The sequence below is a fragment of the Rhinolophus hipposideros genome (genome assembly GCF_964194185.1).
Source record: "Rhinolophus hipposideros genome assembly, chromosome: 12".
Taxonomy (NCBI): Eukaryota; Metazoa; Chordata; class Mammalia; order Chiroptera; family Rhinolophidae; genus Rhinolophus; species Rhinolophus hipposideros.
In genome coordinates, this window is record NC_138058.1 from 6,285,845 (window position 1) to 6,309,051 (window position 23,207).

The 23,207-nt window shown below is 47.5% G+C and overlaps 2 protein-coding genes and 1 pseudogene across 5 annotated transcripts in view; 1 reads left to right on the forward strand and 2 right to left on the reverse strand.

Moving 5' to 3' along the window:
• The window catches only part of TGFBRAP1 (transforming growth factor beta receptor associated protein 1), a 60,955-nt gene extending 53,106 nt beyond the window's left edge, over window positions 1-7,849 (forward strand). The window contains exons 11-12 of one of the 2 annotated variants that reach the window (XM_081068024.1): window positions 2,751-3,184; window positions 5,107-7,849. In XM_081068024.1, coding sequence (XP_080924150.1) covers window positions 2,751-3,184; window positions 5,107-5,283 — 611 coding nt within the window. In that variant the 3' untranslated portion in view covers window positions 5,284-7,849. The remainder of the gene's footprint in view (window positions 1-2,750; window positions 3,185-5,106) is intronic. The other variant, XM_081068025.1, reaches the window with a different exon arrangement.
• LOC308505563 (large ribosomal subunit protein eL6-like) lies at window positions 1,194-2,105 on the reverse strand (annotated as a pseudogene). The gene has a single exon. The product of its transcript is annotated as a large ribosomal subunit protein eL6-like (transcript).
• An 11,300-nt stretch (window positions 7,850-19,149) lies between the features above and the next one.
• The window catches only part of GPR45 (G protein-coupled receptor 45), a 90,760-nt gene continuing 86,702 nt past the window's right edge, over window positions 19,150-23,207 (reverse strand). For both annotated transcript variants that reach the window (XM_081068665.1, XM_081068664.1), the window contains exon 2: window positions 19,150-22,797. In XM_081068665.1, the coding sequence (XP_080924791.1) occupies window positions 21,427-22,545 (1,119 nt within the window). In that variant the 5' untranslated portion in view covers window positions 22,546-22,797 and the 3' untranslated portion in view covers window positions 19,150-21,426. The remainder of the gene's footprint in view (window positions 22,798-23,207) is intronic.

Sequence of the window (23,207 nt, forward strand, 5' to 3'; positions counted from 1 at the left end):
TGTGCTTCATGATGTTTTTCCACAACAAACCTATGAAGTAAGTTTTGTTATTTTTTATTATTTTTATTATAGGTGAGTATATTGAAGCTCAGAGAAGTGACCCCCTTGCCACAGGTCACACAGCTCCTGAGCAGTAGATCCAGACCAGGAACTGGGTTGAGGTCTCACGTGGACAGCCAATACTAGTTCTAGCTGGCACCCGACATTCAGCTGTGACACTCGTCAGCCTCACCAGTCGCTCACAGCTGCTGTCCATTCTGATTGGTCAGTGCCCACGCAACACTGGTTGTTCGACATTTTTACCGTCACCCATGACTTATTTCGTACTGTATACTTCCCAAATCCCTTCATAAACGTCTCATGCTAGTCATGAGTTTGTTGATGAATATTTTCCCCCCGCCAGTTTTTCGAACTCGTATTGAGTGTTGGTCATGCACCAAGGATATGAAGAGAGATGTGACTTGGTTCTCGTCCTCAGTTTAACCAGAGGGCACATGAGGGTCAGTAGAAGCTCCATGTGGGGCCGAGGGAGCAGCAAGCCTTCGGGTAGAGGGGCAGGGAGAGCCTCCCAGAGGGGTCCTGTCATAAAGGTTATGACTGCTAGCAGTCATAAAGGTTAAGGCTGGGCTTGCAGGCCAGACCTGGGAGCTTACAGGAAATGGGGTGTCCCCAAGGCACTCTGGCAGAGCACTGCAACTCAGACTAATTCTGTGCCCTCTTAGTCAGGTGACTTTCGAGGGGTGTCAGCCTGGGCAGGTTGCAGGAATGGTTCCTGTCAGGCCTACCCACTCGAGGTGACAGAGAACCAAATATAAATGAGATGAGAGATTTGAAAAGTGTAGACCACTCCAGTGACCTTTTCTTAACCATCTTTGTGCCTCTCCCTGTACCTTAAATGTGGCATCCACTTAGTAATTATGTGCTGATAGTTCTTTGTGAGGATGGTGACGGTGCACGTGGCAGCATCTGTGTCTAATGCTATAGATAACTTGTTGAAGAGCCAGCCCTTTGCTGCAGAACGAGTGGTGTCTGCCAGCTGCATGAGGCCTGGAGGTGACGAAACTTCAAATGCAAAATGCCTATAATTGGAATATTAACGTTGGCCCCTGAAGTAGAATTCCTCGGAATATCCCTTCACAGTGGGAAGAGGTCTTATGTCATCTTCCTGTCTACAGGGGATCGGGAAGCAAAGAGACGTTACCCAAAGAGACAGCCCACTGAGGACAGGGCCTTGGTCAGAACTGAGGCTCTGCTGGCGTCATTTGACTTTTTTTTTTTTAACAGTTCAGGCATTTAATTAGGTTTTCGTAATTAATTTAGAACACCAGTTTGTGAGGATAAACCCCATTTGTGAGAGCAAACACAGAGCGGAAGTAGCCGTGGAGCTGAGGAACAGCGTTGATTTTTGGCAGAATTTGCGAGTCCACGGCTTTCTGATCAATTTTGCGCTACTCTGTAATCTTGTATTTCTCTTTCTCTGTGTTGAAGATCTCCCCCTCCTGGTGCCTGGACTTACGCAGCTTCTTCTTCTTGAAGTAAGCCTCAGTGAGATGTTTGGGGATTTTCATACCACTGATATCAATTTTGGTGGAGGTGGTGATGACAGATTTCTGGTGTGTTCTACGCAGAGGAGCGAAAGAGGTCCAGTCACAAGTATCCACCGCTCAGCTGCTTCAGGAAAACCACCCTCTTGCCTCTATGGCGCCCAGTGAGGATGACCAGAATGGTCGCGGGAGTGATGCTGGCCCGCAGTTTTCTCACGTGCTGACTGAAGGGCTTCTTGCCGTGGCTCAACAACTTGCGAGGCACATCTTCAGTAGGATAGTATCTAGGCATTTTGCGAAGTTTAACCACTCGGGTGCCTCCATTCTTGTCACCACCAACTCGTTTTGTGACAGTAGCAAAAACCTTCTCCTTTTTCTTTTCAATCCTGGATTTAGCTGCTGAATACTTCCTCTTGTACATGGCCTTTCAGGAATACATAGCTGATCAGGAATATCTGCGGATTCCTCTGACCAGGACAGGGTTTCGGCTGCAGTGCGGCTTCCCCTTCTTAGGCGTTTTGGCCTTGAGGTTAGCTTTCTTAACCTTGCCACCAGCATCAGCCTTCTTGGCTTAGGTTTCTTCTTAGCGTCCGGCTTCTCAGCTTTTTCACCTGTCATCTTGCAAGGTGGGAAAGAGTTCATTTGACTTATAACCTGGAAACTTAACTTGCTAGAGAAACAAAATCTTTAGACTGATTTGAACACGGATTTTTAACACTACGAATCTGTATTCCTTTCCATGAAATATATTTTAAATTGGAATAAAGGGGTTCAGCATACTTTCTGGGGCAAGGTGATATCATCTGGATTGAGTGAATAAGTGCCTTTCTGCTTTGGTCAAAAGATACCTTACTGGGAAAAAATAGGAATCGTGATGGATTAATTAGAAGCCTGGCATTGATGTGACACTGTCTCCCTGGGACCTTCGGGTCCCAACACATGGGTCATGTGCTTCATTCATTCTCTAAACACTTGAAAATCTGTATTCTGAGAGCTGGCTGTACTTAGAAGTAGAGTCTGTTGTGGAGCATGGAAATACAAGAACACCTTCTCTGGACAATCTGGGTGGTTGTGTGTAGGAGTGTTGGTGTGGCCAGGTTGGCTTCACCTTTTCCTATGCTGAAAGCAGCAGGGAAGCCGGTTACTGGGCTGAATGGGCCCCCAGCGCAGCCCTGCCTGTTCTAACAAGTGGGTTCTGCCCAACAGAGAGGGTCCAGGGCGCTGGCCTGCCCATGGAGAGCGCCATCCTGCACGGGAAGCTGGAGGAGCACCAAAAGGCCCTGCACATCCTGGTGCATGAGCTGAGGGACTTCTCAGGGGCTCAGGACTACTGCCTATGGCGCTGCGAGGGCAGAGACCCGCCCTACCGGCAGCAGCTCTTCCACACGCTGCTCGCCATGTACCTCAGCCCCGGCCCGTCCACACCCGAGCTGGCCGTGGCCGCCGTGGACCTCCTGAACCAACACGCCACAGAGTTCGATGCCGCCCAGGTCCTCCAGCTGCTGCCGGGCACCTGGTCGGTACAGCTGCTCTGCCCATTTTTGACGGGGGCCATGAGGGACAGTGTCCACACCAGGAGGACCGCCCAGGTCGCTGTCGGCCTGGCCAAGTCTGAAAACTTGATCTACAAATACGATAAGGTGAGAGCCCGGCCAACTTCTTTGACCACTCAGGGCCCGTTTTACCTGTGGGAAAATATTCTTTGTCAGGTTTTTTTCTCTGCAACTTCTACACCTTAAACATACGATTCTACTCAAATGGAAGCAGAGGCTAGGCTAGCAGGCGTAACACTGGTGTAGTTTTTCTCACCTTTTAGACACTGATGATCAAGAGAGCATAGCATGTATATATACTGTGTGCCAGGCACTTTTCTGCACTTTATATCATGACATCACTTCATCACAGTTTTATGCAGTATCTACTAGTATTATCTCCATTTCACAGAAGAGGAAACTGAGCACAGAAAGTTACACAGTAGATGAAAGAGCCCAGATGTGAATTCCAGGCCACTTGAGAGCTCCACATTCTTGGTCCCCATGGTACTCAGCTCCCGTTGTTCTAACAAATATAATACCACAGATTCAGGGCCTTAAACAATAGACATTTATTTCTCACAGTTCAGAGGCTGAAAGTCCAAGATCAAGGTGCCTGATGAAAGCTCCCTTCCTGGCTTGTAGACAGTCCCCTTCACGCTGTGTCCTCACAGGGCAGGCAGAAAGAGAGCAAGCTCTGGTGTCTTACCGTGTCCCTAATCCCATCATGAGATCTCCACCCACCTCATGGCCTCATCTAACCTTAATCACCTGCCAAAGGCCCCACCTCCAAATACCATCACATGAGAAATCAGGGCTTCATATGAATTTGAGGGGGAAGGGCACACGAACATTCAGTCTGTAGCAGTTCCCAAGCTTACCTCCCTCTGTGAGGCCCCTGCTCCCCATGGCCAGCATAGTGATCTTTCCAGGCCAGGAAGCGACGCATTCCCCACACTTGGAAGCCTTTATTGACTCCCCAGTGGAGGAATCGAGCCCTAAAAGATTCAGTCGCATCTCCTTTGGCCTGTCCCTGCCCATCACTCATGACTCCCCAGGACGCTTGGCATCTCCCAGTCTGATATACTGTTGCACACGTGCAGGCTTTGTACCTGCCATGCCCTGTGCCTGAGGTAGTCGGACCTTTTCATTTTGTGCCAGGTGAACAGCTGCTGGAAACCCAGCCTAAGTACTTTTCCCCTTGTGAAAGCTTCATACGCCTTTAGGCAGGTTAACCCCCGTCTGTGCCCACGCATGTACTGTGCACACACATTCATAGTTGTCTGCCTTTAGTTAGAGCTTGGGTTCTTTGAGGGAAAAAAGTGTCATTTACTTACCTCCATATTCCTAGAGCCACGTCTGGCATCTTGAAGGTACTGAAGGAGTGTTTGTTGAATGACTGATGAAACTAATGTTTCCATGGTGAATTCATGCCAATAGGCTGACTGACGTGCCTGGGGTGGCACAAGTGAATTGTGTAGCGAGGCTCTTTAAATTGGAAAACTTAAGTCCTATTTATCAGACAGGGAACTATGGAGTCACAGCTCTGTTTTCATTAGTTACCTTTAAAGAAATGAAATTATGTATCCTAAAACCAGTCAGGAATATGCCACTAATCATTCCTAAGGGACGAAGTCCCTTATTCATGCCTTACTTTTCATGTTTGCCAATGAGCGGACCAGGGAATTAGATTTGTGTGGTCTTACTCAGCAATAATATTCATGATGTTAGTAGGCCTTGCTGAAATATATCTGAGCTCACAGCCTGTCCGAGAGAGAACCTGGGTTGGAAAAGCCTCGGCCAGACATGCAGCGATGACTTTTGTAAAATAAGAAAGCAGTTTTGTGGCTTTTTGTTTTTTTACTTCTCTAGTTACTAAGGATGTTTTTGTTTATTTTCACTTCTAATATTCTGCTTCAAAAAGTTGATATAAAAGCACTCCTCATTGGTAAAAATCATGGGGTAACTCATATCGACTCTGAAAATGGTGTGACACTCTGTGAGAATTCTATCTTTGTTTCTTTTTGCAGATGAAGTTGAAAGGAAGCTCCGTTCGGCTCTCAGACAAAAAACTGTGCCAGATGTGCCAAAATCCCTTCCGTGAGCCCGTGTTTGTTAGATATCCAAATGGTGGTCTCGTTCACACCCACTGTGCTGCCAGCAGACACACGAACCCCAGCTCCCCCAGCCCCGGCACTCGGACTTGAAGAGGCCACCCGAGGGCGCCAGGGCGACCCCGAGTTCTTTACCATGCCTGCTGGAAGCAAAGAGCAGAAAGCCTCTGTGCTACATCAGCCAAGACGAAGGGATGACATCTGGGTGCCGGGGAGACTTCAGTCACTGTGAAACCGGGACACTTCCTTGCTGATCCCCCTGCATTGAATGTAAATGGAAAATCCGAAAATAGAGACATGCAAGAGTTCGCCCGCCCAGGTACAGAGTCATCCAAAGCAGCTGTCCACTTGGAAAGAAAAATGAGCCTTCCCTTTGCGCTCCAGACACACTGGACAAGCCCTACCCCTATGCCCAATCTTCACATAGCCATTCTCACTGGAAACATTTGCTTCAGGGTGGCACAAAGGTGACACCTTCTCTCGGCCAGGTGAGTGGCCAGGGTGCAGGGTCCTGTGCGGGCGGGTTTTGCTGTCACACGTGCTCCATCCACACAGCACAGCCACTGGTGTCCTGTCTGTTTCCAAGATGACCTCGTGGGCTCTGCCTTTGCCCTTGGCAATGGCTGACCTGAGGGAAGTATTTCTGTTCCTTCCTGCTTCCCCTCTGGCTCTCAGCCACGAAAAGGTTCTGCCTTGTTTACCCAAGCACTCCCTTTGGGGTCACTGTGTGTGCTTCTGGCTGCCTAGCAGGTGAAGACCTATAAGAAACTAATGAAATGCAAGAGAGAAGCTGCCTCCACCCTTCCTGAAGACGACAGCAGAAAGAGTACCCGTGGTGGGGAAGGGCCCAGGCGTGTGTCGCTTCACTGTCACGTCACCTGCTGGTCTGAAACGCCACAATTCACGTGTGTAACTAAGAATTTTTACTTCAAGTGACATCATCTTTGTCGTTTTGCTCTTGTTTAGAAATTAGTCTGTCGTATTCGTGAGGGGTTTTTATTCTTGTTAAAATGTACCTCCTACTGAATACTCGGGAAATTAAAAGGGAAATGTTATGAGCGCAAACCGAGCATAATTTGGAAGAGGCCGGTTTTACCCTCACACTCTCAGCAGGGCAGGCAGTGGGTGACAGCTGCCTTTGCACGTGGCAGAGACGTCACCTTTCTTGCAGGTAATGCCACACCCTCTCCGAGGAAGACCAGTCAGGCCACCTCATCTCCCAGCACTTTACACACCTGCTCCATGGTGTCCTGACCACACAGGAAAAATGCCTCTTGGTCATCAGACCGAAAATTCATTTTGTGTTCCTGTCAAACGACTGAAGCTGTTGTTACTTCACTGCCCTCTTTTGAATCTCTTCATTTTGATTACTGATTCTGTTAAGGCACTAACAACAAAGACACTGTACCCCCTGGCGTAGCACTTGGAAAACAAACATCAGCTTCGGTGTGTGAGAAAAGAGGACCGTGGTGCACTCCCTCTCCTTCAGCCTAAGCCTTACAGAGAGGGCATGAAGAGCTCATTATCCGTTCTTTAAAAAATGTTTTTACTACTAATAATGGTCAGTGTTCTTTTTCCTTTTGTGATGCTAACTGGGCCAAGAAAGCAAAGGCATCCGTGCATTCCTTCCTAACTGTCTCCATGATCTAAAGAATAAATGAAGAAGATACTCTCCTTGTGACTCCACCATATGCTGTGTAAATTGGTAATGGGTTCAAAGCCCGGTCATGAGTTTCACCCTGTGGATGACGGTTGTGGAATCGTCATATGACTACTGTGCACACGGTCATTACAACTTGGGAGCTTGGATTTACTCCTCAGAGAACATTCGCACATGCAACATTGCACTTTTAAAAGCACTGTCTCTCTCTACTCAAAATGGGTAAAATCCTGAAAAAGCCTTGCGATTGCTCATTCCTAACTTGAGGGCACTAGTCTCTTTTTCCTCTGAACGTTGATCAATATTTTGAAATGTTTGTTATGCTTTAGAATAATGGGAATTAAAGTTCCACTGTTTGCCATCTCCATCGAATCCTCTAAGACAGGCAGAAGTCTGCGACACTGTGCAGAATTATCTCCTGTGTTAAAAACCATACCTTTCTCAAACTCCCACAAGGCTCTTAAATCATATTTTTAAAAGAAATACATGGTTCTTACTACAGGCCTGCTGTTTTGTGACTGTGCTGTTGAATCGAGCAATTAGAGCCCTCACTCAGCCCTTTTTTCCCCTCCCTAGGTTCAGTGTAACCATTCTAGTTAAAACAGCATGAATGAACTCAGTTGACATTAATATTCCACAGGCAATACTATTTAATTCTATGAACTGTTAATCTGCTGTTGCCTACCAAGTATTAAGGTGGGAGTGCCACGTAGGCTGTGGCACGCTGGGCCTGAGCTCAGAGCTGGAACGCCCTTGCCCAGGAGAAAATGTGCCCCCGAGCTTCCAGAGTGCCAGGAGGCTCAGGTGGCCGCAGGGTGGCACCATCCAACTGACACCTGTCACACAGCTAGGGTAGCCCTTGCTTTTTGCTTGCTGTCCCTATGGAAGCTGTTGGCCTTGCAACTTTCCCCTTCGGCCCTGGTTGGGTCCCAAATACACAAGATGTACAAATGTAAACTTGTTGATTTTATTAAAATTATTGTAATTCTTTGTTCTTTCTGTGGAGTTTTTTGTTTTGTTTTTAACAAAAATTTGTTTTTAACAAAAATTATGCGATAAGGGTTTGCACTCTCCGAGCACCTAGCTTGAGGAGTTCTACAACTTATTCACTCACCCCTACTGGCTCATCCAGCACCTGCAGAGGGCTTGCCTGGCCACCCCTTACATTTTTTGTTATTTACCGAATTTTTTTTCCTTTTTCTTCCGCCTCCCTCTTACCCCCCAACTCTGGTTCAAGCCATTGTTTCTCAGTCTAGTTGTGTAGGGCACAGCTCCCTGGCCCGTGCTGGTATTATGAGCTTTGCACTCCCCTGGCAGTCGGTCACCAGTCGCTCACAGCAGCTTTCGCTAGCTGCCGGCCACTCATGCTGCCAGCCACTCATGCTGTCCACCAACAGTTCATAGCAGCACACGGTAGCCCACGGCGGTAGCCCATGGTGGTAGCCCACGGCAGCTCACGCTAACCTCTGGCTGCTGTGATCACAGCAGGGAGAGCTGTTCACACTCTTAGCTGTAGAGGGCACAGCTCACTGGCCCATCTGGGAATCGAACCGGCGACCTCAGCATTAGGAGCAGGGTGCCTTAACCACCCAAGCCACTGGGCCGACCCCCATCTACTGAATTTTAAGTGATCCACTTCTGACTTTATCTCGGACAATTAAATTTTCAAACCCATTGCAACGATGTTGCTAACCTTTTTTGATATCAGAGAGATTATTCATTATGAATTTGTACCAACTGGACAAACAGTTAACCAAGTTTACTATTTGGAAATACTGGAAAGGCTACGTAAACAGGTTAGACGACCTGAACTTTTCGCCAACAATTCATGGCTCTTGCATCACGACAATGCACCAGCTCACACGGCATTGCCTGTGAGGGAGTTTTTAGCCAATAAACAAATAACTGTATTGGAACACCCTCCCTACTCACCTGATCTGTCCCCCAGTGACTTCTTTCTTTACCCAAAGATAAAGGAAATATTGAAAGGAAGACATTTTGATGACATTCAGGACATCAAGGATAATACGAGGACAGCTCTGATGGCCATTCCAGAAAAAAGTTCTAAAGTTGCTTTGAAAGGTGGGCTGGGCATTGGCGTCAGTACATAGCTTCCCAAGGGAGGGTATTTCAAAGGTGACCATAGTGATATTCAGCAATGAGGTATGTAGCACTTTTTCTAGGATGAGTTCACAAACTTAATTGTCTGACCTCATATTCAAACAGAAAACCACGAAGCAGAAACTTTACTATCCTTTTCACGTTTGTGTATCCTTGGTGTTTGGATGGTTTATTCTCATGTTAGAGATAAAAAGGAGCGGAGCTGAGGTTTACACATCTGACTGGAAAGGAAGAGGCTGTGGACTCCTATTTCCTGTGAAAATACTGTGTGGCCAAGTGGCTGAAACAGAAAAAGAGTGTAAATTGATGTCCTAAGTGTGTCTGTTGGTGGAGGCAGACACTGGTGCCTTACTCGGTTAAATGGACTGTGACTGTGTTAGTTGTAATTAGATGCTAACTAACACCCCATTTGCTCTTAGCAAATCTGTCAACCTTAGTGTTTAAAATGAAAATGTACAAGAATCTAGAGCATATGGATGAGAGGCCCTTTCACCTTCTCAAAAAAGCTAAATGGCTGGAGCACCATCTAAAAGCTTGTTAATACGGTCTTCGGAGATAAGCACTGGAATTAATGAAGCCTGCTTTTCTTTAGCTTGCAGCTAGGGAAGGGAAACAAATAGCTGTAATTCAGTCTGCAGTCCAGAGTCGTAAATGAGTTAAACAAGACGCGTGTCAGGAAGACATTAGAAAGCAACACACACAACAGGCCAAGTGTGACTTGAGAAGTAAAATGTTATCACTAGATTTCGGGAAACCTGGGTCTCGTTGGGCTGGGGTCCTGGGTTAGTCGCATGCCCTAGATGTGGCAGTGTCACCCATAACCTGGAGATGGAGTGGCGTGGTATCTGAGGACCCTTCAGGTGTTAACCCTCTGTTCCAAGCCAGGGAAATTGGGGCAAAGGACTGGGGATAGGCCAGCCTTTGACACCAGGTGCTGCCCTCATGGGATCTTGGGTCTCTCAGGGTAGCACCCAGCACAGAGACTCTTTATAGCATCCCCGTGGATGTGTCTGAGCACTCCCAGAATCTCACTGAGTTCATTCACTTATTAGGACAGTGCCCCTCTGTAGCCAACACCCACTGGTTCCAGAGCTACCATCCGCAACCGTGAGAGGAGTGGGTCTACATGAGCCCTTTTTAGTTTCAGCCGCCCGTTTCCTCCAGCGCCTTCCACTCTGGGCTTGGCATCTCTGTGCCTTTTCTCATGTGCTCTGGCTTCCACAGTCCTTCACCATGCCCGTCCTCTTTCTCTAGAGAACATTTTCCATTCATCTCACTTGAAATACCAGTTTGTCTTTTTCAAATTCCATTTGTATTTGATTCAGCTGGAGAGGCAGATTCCCACCCTACTCTCAAGTAGGAATGAGTGCTATGCCCAGAGCACAATGCATCATCGCCACCCGTCTGATTCATCCAGCCTCTTGTCACCCACACACTGGAGATTTACCTAGTGCAACTGGTGTGCACAGTAAAACTTGGGGAGTCAGCCTGCACAGCCCTCCCTCTGACCTCTACAGACAGCATGTTACGGTAAAGCCCCCAAACCCATTTCTAAATGGCTTTTCAATACATTACTGACGTACAGACAGCTGTTGACTTAAACTCATAAATAAATACAACCGAAATGCTCAACTTTTGCTGTTTTTTTTTTTTTTATATAGTGGTGAAAGAGCAGGTGATTAGAAACAAAAGTACACTCCAAAGAGATAGGAGCTGCCGTGAGCAACAGGGTGGCTCAAAAGGCCTAAACTTTTGCTTTCTTGAGAATTAGAGTGCAAGAGAGCATTTCCCCACTTGTGGTTTACGCTGCTAAACGCATTTGATTTCTTTGATTTCAGTTAATTTACAAGAATGTATTTACTTTATATGAGTAAACATAGCCAGAAACTCAGCTTTCCATCCAAAAAAAAAAAAAAAAGGTTACCGTATTACTAATATGGCTACATTTAAATACATTTTCCACATATGTTAAACTTCTTGCCATTTTCATGGATTTTTTAATTGTGGTAAAGTATAAATAAACATACCATCCCATTTTTTAGTGCACAGTTCAGTGGCAGTAAGAATATTCACATTGGTGTGCTTCCATCACCACCATCCATCTCCAAAACTTCCTCATTTTCCCAAACAGGAGCTCTGTCCCCGTTGCACATAACTCCCCATCTCTCCTCCTCTAGCCCTTGGCAGCCACCGCTCTACCTCCTGTCTCTATGAAATTGACTCCTCTAGGGACCTCATATAAATGGAATCATACAGTATTTGTCCTTCTGTGACTGGCTTATTTCACTGAGCATAATGTTCTCAAAAGTCATCCATGTTGTTGCAGATGTCAGGATTTCCTTCCTTTTTATGGCTGAATAACATTCCATTTCATGGTTTTAAAATAATACCCACAGTGTGTACATATAGACTATTTGCTTATATGTATTTTATATAAAATTATCATTGCAGTTTTATATATTCTTATCAACGTGTAAAATGTAACCCTATATCAGCCATCCAGAAGGCATTCATTTATTGTCCTAATCCCTTCCATTGGGTTAAAACAGACCAACAAACAAAGCTCACATATGGCCTAAGGCAGGCCCTTGAATACAGGTTCAAAATCAGCGTAAGATCTTTGTTAACAAGGAAAGGCACGAAGAATTCCCCATCGTGCCGTGACAGTTGTACAACTCCAAAATGTGCCAACAGCTGATTCAGAAACAAGGGCCAGACACTTCTAAGGATAAAGTGGCTGGAGCATGGGACTCAGTAGGCAGGGTGTGCTTCCCGGCAGGCCTCTTAACAAAGGTGTACATGTTTCCTATTGTTCTGCCAAGCTTTACACAGACCTATAACTAACCCTTTTCCCGAACGGAGGGAGCAATGCCCAGCTCCAGACCCCTGGACAGGGCCCTGCCCAGATGGTGGCTCCAGGCAGTATGGCTCCAGTTCCTGCCTTCGAGTAGGTCACTGAATGACATTCTGGGAGTGCTGACAGCCTGATGAGGCTGAACGCAGGGTAGGGAGGGGGCATTCTCCTTGCTTTAAGTGACTTAGGCAGTGTAGACAGCGTGTGTGTCTGGATCTGGGATGGTGAGGGCTGGTGTTCACCACTTCCTCCAAATGTGTGAATATGTGAATTAGGGAAACAGGGTTACAGCCAATTAGAGCCAGCCTGCTTTCTTCACCAGTTTCCTTCTCCCACTGCGGTGGGATGCCTTGGTACTGTGTATTTCTAACATTCCTGCATCTCCATTGCACACCTACGTCCTGGGTGACAGCAACGGTTATCTAATGACAGATGAAAGATTAGATGTTGTGATGCATTGAATGCATGAGTGTCTTGTACCGCTTCGTTCTTTCTGGTTACCCTAAAATACAGCTAGTTCACACAACTGAACACTGGAAAGATGCAGGGCTGTGCCAATTTCCTATTTGTGCTCAGTTGGTGTCTCTTGGTGTCCGTTTCAAGTATCTTGTGTTTATCCAAATACTAGAAAATGAGCTGCTCATCCAGTGGGCTAGGAGGACAGAAGGCTCCCTACGTGAGAACTGTCTGGGGCTGTCAGTGGGGAGTGGCCATGTCCCCTTGTAGTTCACAGCCACTTCTTACTCCAAGTTTGCCATCATGTTCAGGCAACTACAAAAATAGAACTGACATTGCCACAGAGGAAGGCAGGTGAGGGACTAAAGACTCACCAAGAGCTGTATTTAATGCTAAGGGGGCAGTTTTCCATTCAATTCATGCATCATTTATTCATATATTCAATCATTCATTCCACAATTGTGCTAAGATCTACGGATAAAATGGTGAAAAAGACACATGTGGCGCTGCTGGAGCTCACCATGGAGTTAATTACAACACAGTGAGCAGTGCGGGTAGACGAGAAGCACAGAGAAGCCTCCAGTCGAAGGAAAGTGCTCCATGCAGAGGGAACGGCGGGGCCAAGCCTGCAGGTGAGCAATTAGGGCGCCTTCAAAATGGAGAAAAGAGGTTCAGTTTGACTGCAGGCCAGAGAGTAAGCAGGGGACAGGGACAGATGAGACTGCTTCCCCCCCGATTCTCAACAGAAAGGAAACACAAGTGTTTGTGCTGTAGGAAGACCACCAGTCCCCTAACCTGGGGCAACCGCTGCCACCATTTGTGTCTAGTATTTTGCCCATTCTTCTTGGTCTTTACATAGTTTTTAATGACATCAGAAAGGACCTCCCAACAACCACCAAAAAGGTAAAATACAAAATGTTTTGGCCAGTTTATTTGGATAATCCTTTGTTTTTAAACATAGTGTATTAACAGAAAATTGAGATATAGTTAGGCCAACAGATCAGGAGACTATGATCATTGAAAAGATAGCTTTTATACTTACAGATCCCAGAGATTCTCCTCACAGAGAAGGTAACACACCATATCATAGGGGGCTACATGAGGAAGTACCTGGTTCAATCAGGAGGCAGACGGAGGAGGGGGAATGGAGGGGAAGAGCCTTTACTATGGTTTTCAGGGAAAGAAGGGCTGAGGCAGGTAAGTAGGTTCAGGACTGACTAGTATGACTTATTTTAGTGGTCTGTGGGACATAAGGGCTGTCCCTGGTTGTTTAGTACCAGGCCCTGGGGTGATTAGGGCAGGGGGATGGTGGCCTGGAGTGTGAGAGCAGATACGGGAGGTGGGAGGGGGGTGTGTGTGGGCTCTGGATTGGTTGATCTATATTTGAGAGGTGCACTGGTTGGCAAGTTGTTTACTGTCTCTAGGAATTAGCTGGCCGTCCTTTCAGAGTCAGCCAGGTCCCAGATATCAAAGCATCAAATACAGAAAATGGAAGACATGATTAATACATCCTTTTGATTAGGCCATGGGGCAGCTGCAATTCTATTCTATTGAGCTTCCCAGGACTGAGAATTGAACATAAAATTTAATAAACTTCAAACAACAAGGTAGGAAAGGTTGCCTCTGAGTAGCATAGGGTGAGAAACCAGAAATAGGGTGGTCTGGAAACTCCTTCTAGGCTCAGCCTGCCAGCCAGCCAGACTTCTGCTGTGTTCAAAGAGTTTCTTGAATGTGGGTGACTCAAGGCTGCCTGTAGTTGCCATGAGTAATCAATCCTTTCATCCTAAATTGGTTTCTTGAGAGGTGTAAAATGCCTTTAACAGTTGTTTTACATTTTTCTACATATAATTAGTGAATATATTGTTCTCAGCCTATGCAAAACTGCAAAGCTCTTGAATGATATCTCCTCAATCACGTGGGTGTGTGTGTTCTCTCCCTGGTACCATCATGCCCCATTCATAATTTAATGGTGGCCCAAAGGGGTCTATGCCCAGACTTTGGGTGGAGGGCCCGTTGATAGCTAACGGGAAATACTTCATGACCTACCTTCAGAGTCCCAAATTTTCAATAGTTGTCGAACACAGCTGGTTAGAGAATAAACTGCCACCAAATTTCTGGGAAAAAAAATTTTATTATGGTATCGAAAGCTACCGATTCCACTTTTAGAAGTTTATTTTAGAAAAAACAATCAGAAACTAAGGAGAAAGATTTATGTGAAGGATGCTTATAGTGTTTTAAAAAATAGTGAAAAATAGAAAAAACAAAACAGGGAGTACTTAAATAACTTACCTTGTGGCACTCTATAAAATGGTGGACTTCCAGCCATCAGAAATCACTTCCAGACAACATAAAAAGGAAGGAAGGAAAGAAGGAAGGAAGGAAGGAACAAAAGAAGGGAGGAAGGGAGAAAAGAAGGGAGGGAGGGAAGAAGGAAGGAAGAAAGGAAGGAAGGAAGGAAGGAAGGAAGGGAAAGAAAGGAGAGAAAAAAGGAAGGGAGGAAAGAAGAAAAAAAGGAAAGAAGGGAAACCCACCAAAAAACTAGGCTATAAAGTTGTGGTATAGTGTAATCTGAATGTTGCAAAGGAAAACATACTTTTTTTTTTTTTTTAGATTTTTATTGGGGAAGTGGAACAGGAGTTTATTGGGGAACAGTGTGTTCTTCCAGGACTTTTTCCAATTCAAGTTTTTGTCCTTTCAGTCTTAGTTGTGGAGGGCACAGTTCAGGTACAGTTGCCCTTGTTAGTTGCAGGTAGCCCACCATCCCTTGTGGGAGTCAAGGAATCAAACCAGCAACCTTGTGGTTGAGCGCCCCACTGGCCCATGTGGGAATCGAACCGGCAGCCTTCGGAGGTAGGAGCACGGAGCTGCAATTGCCTGAACCACCGGGCCGGCCCAGGAAAACATACATTTTTGTATGTAACAAAAAGACTAGAAAATCTTTCATTTTCTTTAGGCTTTTGAGTAAAAAACTAATAAAACATCTCCAGTAAACACACGAGTTGTTTTCATGTCTACAATGAGCAAATTACCTCTAAAATTGAAAAAGATTAATAGGTATATTCGTAAAGCTTTTGTTAAAATTCGGGAATATTTATTCCTGAGGATGGAAAATACGCCCTTCTTTTACAGAACCTACATCTAGACTTCGATGTAGTGTCACAGCGTGTCAAGTTAAGAACTTTGCCGTACCTGCTTCTTGCATTGAGAATGAAAGAACTGAGGAAAACAAAGAAGGGGACCAAAGAATGAAGACAATCCCTTGGCAGACGAGGGTAGGTTCTTCTTCATGCAGGTTCACAAGAAGGCTTAACAGAGAATTAGACTCTACGAGACGGAAACCTGTGGAGCTTCATTACCGTGGAGAGTGTAAAAAGCATCCAGGAATATTTTCTGGGCCTGGCTGAGAGAACCCCACATGTTCCCCCAACCACCTGTGCTAGTCTTAAGTGGATGCATGTCAGCAGCCACAGGGCTCCCTGCAAGCGGCAACGCTTTCTGAGCAGCTGGTGCTGACTGCTTCCAGAGAGGCCCAACACATCCCACAGAGAATGGGGAGAAAGAGTCTCCTGTTTTCCTACAGAATTTCTTCCGTACCTCTGGGCATGCTTTGAAAGCAAGTTAAGCTTTCCATTTTGCTGTATGCATTTTTAAAATGATTCAGTCTTGTGTTTTATGATGATGTTAGTGACCCTGTTTTTATGGCTTAATAAAACATTCGAAGTCTTCATGATGCTACAAAATACTATACCCAGGGAATATAGCAGCAGCATTTCAATGAGGGAGGAAATGAGAAATAATAGTCCCCAACAGGACAGTCAGTAAGGAGCACCAAGCCTGTCTTTCAAAAAACTGCTTCTGGAAATGAGCATGGCTATTTTTTTCCCCCTTGACTGGACTGCTTAGGGTTGGCAAAGGGACAGCAGGTGCCAGAGGTGGCAGGGGAGAACACAGAGATGGATTATGCAGGTCCAGTGCAAAGCATTCACTTATCACCCAGCCTTTGGGGCCCTTTAGGCTTTTCCCTGAACACCTCTTAAGGCTGAACTTGCATATCGGTGCCCTTAGGGTCCTGACTGCAGAAAGTAAAGTTCTGCTCATGTCCGAGTGTTTCTCATGCAGTTCTCTGTGTTCCTATCTGACTAATTAGGAAAAATCTGTCTGTGCCTCAACCCCTCCTGTTTCCCTCTCTGAGCCAGGCGGTCTCTGGCACCTCTCCTATTCCTAGAACACTGTGTCCCCTGCTCTTCCAGGATGAAAGGCTAGAGAGCAGGATGTAAACCGGAACTGTCTGCTAAAGTAACCTTGGATGCCTGCTCAAATCCTGCACGCGTGCATGCACGCACGCACACACACGCGCACACACACACTGTGCTTTTGTATTCAAACACCCTTTTATTCTTATAGAATCCAGGTGTTAACCTTGTAGCTAGGATCCAAAGCCCTCCCTTTTCTTGAATAATTAAATTGCCATGGCCCGGCCTGAGCCCCCTCCCACACTCCGGGGTATTGGGGGTATCCTATCTTGCCACTGGCAAGCAGTGTCCATCTTTCAATAGGTGAAGCTTTGAAATTATGCTCTTTCCTTTAACATAATCAAATTCTCAGGCAAAGATCCTCTCAATCACTGTTGATTGTTGTTTTAAATAATTTTCTTTTCTTTTTACCTTGGCAAAATTCATCCCTTTGTGGCTGCAAATTTTCAAACAGTTTAGCGTTCATGTCTCATGTCTTTTGTGTCTAAAAGGTTAAATGTGGTGACTTATCATTTTAGCAGAGGCGTAAATTCTTGCAATTTCTGTATCTGGATGCAGTTCCCTATATGTTGGGAGCTCGAGGTAAAGAGAGAGGCAATCATCTTGGGTTGATGTGACAGAGATGTTTTTATTTTATAATGAGAAAGGGCTCATTGATGAAATTTGTACTTAGGACTTAAGAATTTGTATGCATGCTAGGATCTCAAAATTGTGCAGTGCCTTGGCAGAGACCACTGGGAATCCACAAAATCCTTTTCTTCTCCTTCTATACTAAGAAAGCTGTGGCTGGGCACATGGCTGCCCAGCTAAGGACTCTCTCTCCCAGCCTTCTTTGCAACTGTGTGGTCACGTGACTCGGCTCTGGACCAGGGAAGCCCAGGGCACCATGCGTTCCCCCACTTCTCCACACTCTTTCCTCAGGAACAGAACACAGACCTGGCTGTAGCCCAGATTCACCACAAAGATGAGGACAATGCCTCAGGGGATAAAGTGAAACTAGATGGAAGGAACTTGAGTCCTGAACGACATGAGCAGAGAATCCGCCCACCTGCCTTTTAGAGTTGAGAGTCTGTTATATCGCCTCACCCTTTTTACCCTAAGCCACACTCCTTCTTCCCTCCTGCCTCCCTACATTCTCAATGATGCTATTCAGCTCTCTGCAGATCTCAGAACCGCCCTCAGGGCAGCAGTATGTGCACCTTAGGTTGCCTTTCCTGGCATGGAAATGGGGTTGCCTCCACCCATCCACCCCATTCTCCTAGCAGCCCTGTGAGGACAATGTACAGCCCAGGGAGAGTTTCGAATCGAATGAAGTGGTGCAGTTCAGGCTATTGAGAATTTTGCTCTTTAAAGTCAAATGCATACTCCTGGTTTCAGTATATGCTGTGTTCTCGTGAACTGAACCCTGAAATCTTAGGACCACATGAAGATGAAGAAAGGGCCTGACCAGCCAGTTTCTGAAACAAATTGCTACTCTTGCCCCAAAAGGACAAATCTTGGCCATAAAAAAGTTGACCGTACAACTGTAATAATTATTGCCACTGTATAGTCAGCCCCTACCATGGCCCAGGCATTAGACGAGATCTTTAATATACATCATTTCATTTGTTCTTCGTGGAGCCTCTGGCTGGGAGTATTTCGCTATTTAGGAGAGGAGGAAGTTGGGGCACAAAATCACCCAGAATCTGTTGCCTGGAACCACACAGAGAGCAAGGTGGCACTGGGGTTTGGACTGTCCCGTTCTGGAGCACATACCCTTTCTGCTTCACCCTCCACCCGGGCATTTCCATAAGAGCAAACACCTGAGCACTGGGCACTGTGAGACTTCAGGGGCTCTGGAGGCCAGGGCTACCAAGTGCATGAGCAAAGGGTGGGCAGAGCACTGAAAAATCTTACCTAGCAGGTTTTTTGTCCAATAAAAGCATGTGTTATAAATCACATTGGGGGCAAGCACAACCAGGGCTCAGAATAGAAAAGAAGGAATTGATCTAGACTTTTGTCACTCATCTTGGTTATTAGAACATCCTAGAGAACCTTTGCTTTTATTTATTTCACCCCTACAGCAGGGACCAAGATTCAAGATGCAAAGGATTTTCAGGGATAATCAGAATTAGGATGACACTTCTGAGACTTATTTGTCTTGTTTTCTGAGGTGAGGCTCTCCCAAGGAACCTGGGCTCAGGCCTCCTGGACCAAGGCCCCACAAAACAATTCAGGTGCCCCCAGGCTAAAGAGGAGATGAAAACACAAAACAAAGAAGCAGTGCTGCAAGCCTCCCAGGAGACAAGAACTGGGTGTTTATGCAATAGTATCCTTGCAAGGTGACGTTGGTTAGGCCAGAGAGAATTCTGAAGGTGGCTCACTGAGAGTCAGAGGTGAAGACTCCCTGGCTGGAGTTACTTATCAGGGCTGTGATTTTTAAAAAATGTGTCCCCTCTCCCCCCACAGTAGTGATCCTATTGCTCAAACACTTTCCCAGTTGTCATCATTAATGTCCTTCTGTAGTCATTCCGGTTCAGGTACTAACTTACAGGTCCCAGATTGACACCTGATTGTTTGCCTACTCTTCATGGTCTTGGTGCCAGTTTTGGTAAGAACATAGTCTTATACAATGAAAGAGCAATAATACTTTATTTAAAATATATACAAAAGTATTACTTTGAAACATATATTACTGTGCAACATACATCATATAACACTGATATAAATTTTGGTACCTTCATTCATTCAGCTTTGTGATTTCTCTTTCACTCAAGGTGCTGGAGGAGCAATCTCTTAAATGTCCACCAGAGGGGAGGTGCCCACTGGCTGGTCCCCTCAGTGGTCTGGCTGTGCCCCTGGGCACCACTGAGGCTATGCAAGTCTGCCTCATGGGAGCTGAAGGCAAACCCTGACCTTACTAGGGGCACTCGGGACACAGAATTGATGGTTCCCACCTCAATCACATACCAACTGCCATCTTTCTTTGTCCATCTGGGTATAAAAAGAGGATGGAGTTAGTGAGAAAAGATGTCAGCTGTTTTCTGGACAAATCCTCCTCTGGGCTTAGATAAAGTATATTCTTCTCCTCAACTCCGTTTTTCCCTGCCTCTGTCACCAGTACCACAGGAAGCAAGTGTGAGGATGAGGAGCTGGCCTCTTAATACTACCTTGGAAAAGAAACAAGAAGAGAAACAAAAGGGAGCATCTGTGAACTTGGGCTAAATTTGAGTTACGATTATCTTTGAGATAAATAGGATGACTGCTTTTGGGCACAGCCTGCGTGTGTCCATCACTTTCTCCCCCACAGTGCCCTGCATCTAGTAGGCACTTGATAAAGGCTCATTGAGTGGATAAATAAACGAATGCAGGGGTTCTGCTGACCATGAGCTGACAGCACATACATTTTAGAATCAGAGTGTCTGAGAGATGAAGAGACATTGGAGATCATCTAGACCTGCCTTCTCACTTGGCAAATGGGGAAACTGAGGCCCAGAGAAGCAAACAAGGTCACAACGTTGCAACGAACAAGGTTGCAACGAACAAGGTCACATGACTAGTTCTTGATAGAGAGACTTGGAATCAGGTTTTCTGAATTTCTCTTTAAATGCCCCACTCTCTTCAGATCTGAAACTGTAGAGAGCTTCATGGACTCAGTGGTGTGCCTTGAACTGAGGAAAGTTGATCCCACGTCAGAAGCTCCCTGTGGTAATGGGTGGCCCTGGGTACAGTGGCCAAGGATGCAGCACGAGCAGAAAGGTCCCCTCTAGGCAGTTTCAGTCCTGGGATCCCAGTCCTACTTGGGCTCAAGGACCAAGGTTGTGGGTATGTGGCCCAGAGGACAGCATCTGAATGAGGTAGGAGGCGCAGAGAGATCAATGAGGAACTGCCAGCTGGTTGGGTGTGTGGTACGCCCCCTGCTTGCAGTTCCACAGCTGAGGTGGATGTGGCAGCTCACAGAAGCTGCAGCCTCAGGGTGTGGAGAGGAAACGTGTAAACAAAGCCCATTGACCACTTGTGAGACTGAAAGAAAGTCGCTACAAACACTTGCTGAAAAGATGAAGTACAAGAGAAGGACTGTGTTTTTTCTGTGCACTGGATATTGATGGAGGCATGGGAAACTGTGAAGGGAAAGAAGGGGCAGAGGGACTGTCACCGCAGACAGTGAGGATGAAGGGCTTCGGGTCACCGGGATAGGATGGGTTATGCAGGTAGGAGAGGTGTGGTACATGCACAAGCACTCAGGTGGGCTTCTCATCTCAGCTGAGCTGCCACTGGACTGTCCCTGGGCTTTGAGCCACTGAGGCCTCCAACGGGTCACAATGGGAACAGAGAAGCACAGGGGCTCACTCTGCTTGCCAGTGTGATTTTGGTTTCTAGAAAGAATGGTTTGGCTTGGTCAGAAATGCACATCTGATCAACGTAAAGAACCTTGCACTTTTCCCCATAAATCACAAAGGTAAATGCCTCTGAGGAATGCTGGCGTCAAATAAAGGACACCCACTTGGGTTTCTCACATCGCAATATGGCACTATGGGGGTTTCTCTTAAGCTGGTGCAGATGGAGCGCTTCAGAGAGAGCTTTCCTCCTGCTCTACACTCAACCAACCTCACTCCCAGCTGCCCTCTTCTTTCCTAACTTTCTGCCCACCTTCTGCACCTCTTTACCGGTTTCCCAGCATCTTAACTACCTTCCAGGTTCCATCAGACCCACATTCTTCAGCAAGAAACAAAACTACTTCATCTTGCAAACTTGGGAGTAGCAGCTCATCTGGTAACACATGAGTACCTTCGTGCTTACGTGACCACCACAGAACGCGGAGTACGACTCGGGGGCCAGGAAGCGGAGCAGCCCGACAGCGGCCAGGTGCAGCCCCGGGGCCTGCGCGCCTCCCCCCCTCCGCCTGCCTCTCTCTAGACGGCGGACTGGTTTTCGTTGCAGGCATAGACCGTGCTCGGCTGGATTCTCCTCCGGATCCGCTCAGGCACTCGGGGGGGGATTTGGAAGGTCTGGGGCAGCAACTCGATGCAGGCCTCGCGGAACTTTTTGATCCTCCAGCAGTAGACGATGGGGTTGAAGACAGACTTGACGTAGCTGAGCCACAGGACGCAGGAGCTGGTGGTGTAGAAGGAGGGGCTGCAGTAGAAGCGGCGACTGAACACGGACAGGAGGCTGTAGACCGAGTGCGGCAGCCAGCACAGCGCGAAGCCCACGAAGAGGATGAGGATGGTGGTGAAGGCCTTGGTTTTGAAGCTCAAATCCAGGCTGACCTGCTGCTGCCGCCGGAGCCGCCGCAAGCCGGCCCTGCTGAGCTGCCCGAGGTCCAGGCTGTCGGGGCGGCTGTGCACGCGGGTGGCGTTCTTGCGGAAGGTGTGCACGATGCACAGGTAGGAGCCCAGCATGACGCCGAAGGGCACGAAGAACGCGGCCACCACCAGCGTCACCACGTAGGCGCGGCTGGCCGGGAACTCCGTGTAGCCCAGCACGCACTGCGGGGCGCGCGCGGGCACCTCCACGAGGCTCCAGCCGGCCAGCGAGGGCGCCGACACGCAGAAGGACAGCGCCCAGGACGCGGCGATGATCAGCTTGGCCCTGCGCGGGTTCAGCTTGTCCTGGCGCTGCACGATGATGAGGAAGCGGTCCACGCTGATGATGAGCAGCACGGCCACGCCCTCCAGGACGAAAAACCAGTAGAGCGTGGCCGACAGCCGGCAAAAGTACTCCCCGAAGTGCCAGTGCACGGTGATGAGCGTGACGGCGGTGAAGGGCATGCAGCACAAGGACAGCATGATGTCGGAGAAGGCCAGCGTGGCCAGCAACAGGTTGATGGCGGAGCGCATGGCCGGCCTCTGGTACACGATGGCGCAGACGACAGCGTTGCCAAGCAGTCCGACGACCATCATCAGCAGCATGACCACCGCCAGGCACACCCTGAGGGGCGCGGGCGGAGGGCCCGCCCCGGGGTCCGATGAGTTGCTCCCGGTCAGCGGCGCGTAGTCGAACGTCTCAAGGGACGTGCTGTTACAGGACATCGTGGAGAAAACCTGGGGCCGGCACGGGGACGCCTGGAGGGACGCCCCTCAGCGCTTCGGGGGCTGCGGTCCGCCGGCTGCCGGCCGCATCTTCTTCCCGGACGCCTTGGATCTCTCGGGCCCCGGAATGGTGGACAGAAACGCCTGTCGTTGCGAGCACCAGCCAGGATGCGCGATTCATCAGTCACGTGCGCATCTTCTCTGAGACAGCCGACTGTGTCCTCGGCTCCGCACGCGGGCGCCCTCTGTAGCCTGGAGCAAAGAAGAGCCGGGAAGAGAAGCCAGTCAGTCTTTCCAAGCACGTGTGGAATGAGAGCCCAGCTTACATTTGGCAGGTATTTTGAGAGTCGAGAGGAAGAATGACTCGTTTATTTACCGTTTGCGACAAGGCTTGGTATTCACAAATACGATGAGCCTTGTCAAGTAACCCAGGGAAACCTACTCAGACCCACTTCTCAGGGGACCAGAAAGTGAATGCTTTATAATCAGCGTTTACGGTAATAAGCATGTATTTCATAACTTGAATTACAAGCAACTGGACTGAAGGAAGCTTTGGACAGGCCAATTCCCCTGAGAATGACAATTCCATGAGGTCAAGGATTTTCGTGTGGCCCTCTCGGCTGTCTCTCCAGCACCTAGAACAGTGCCTGGCACATAGAAGT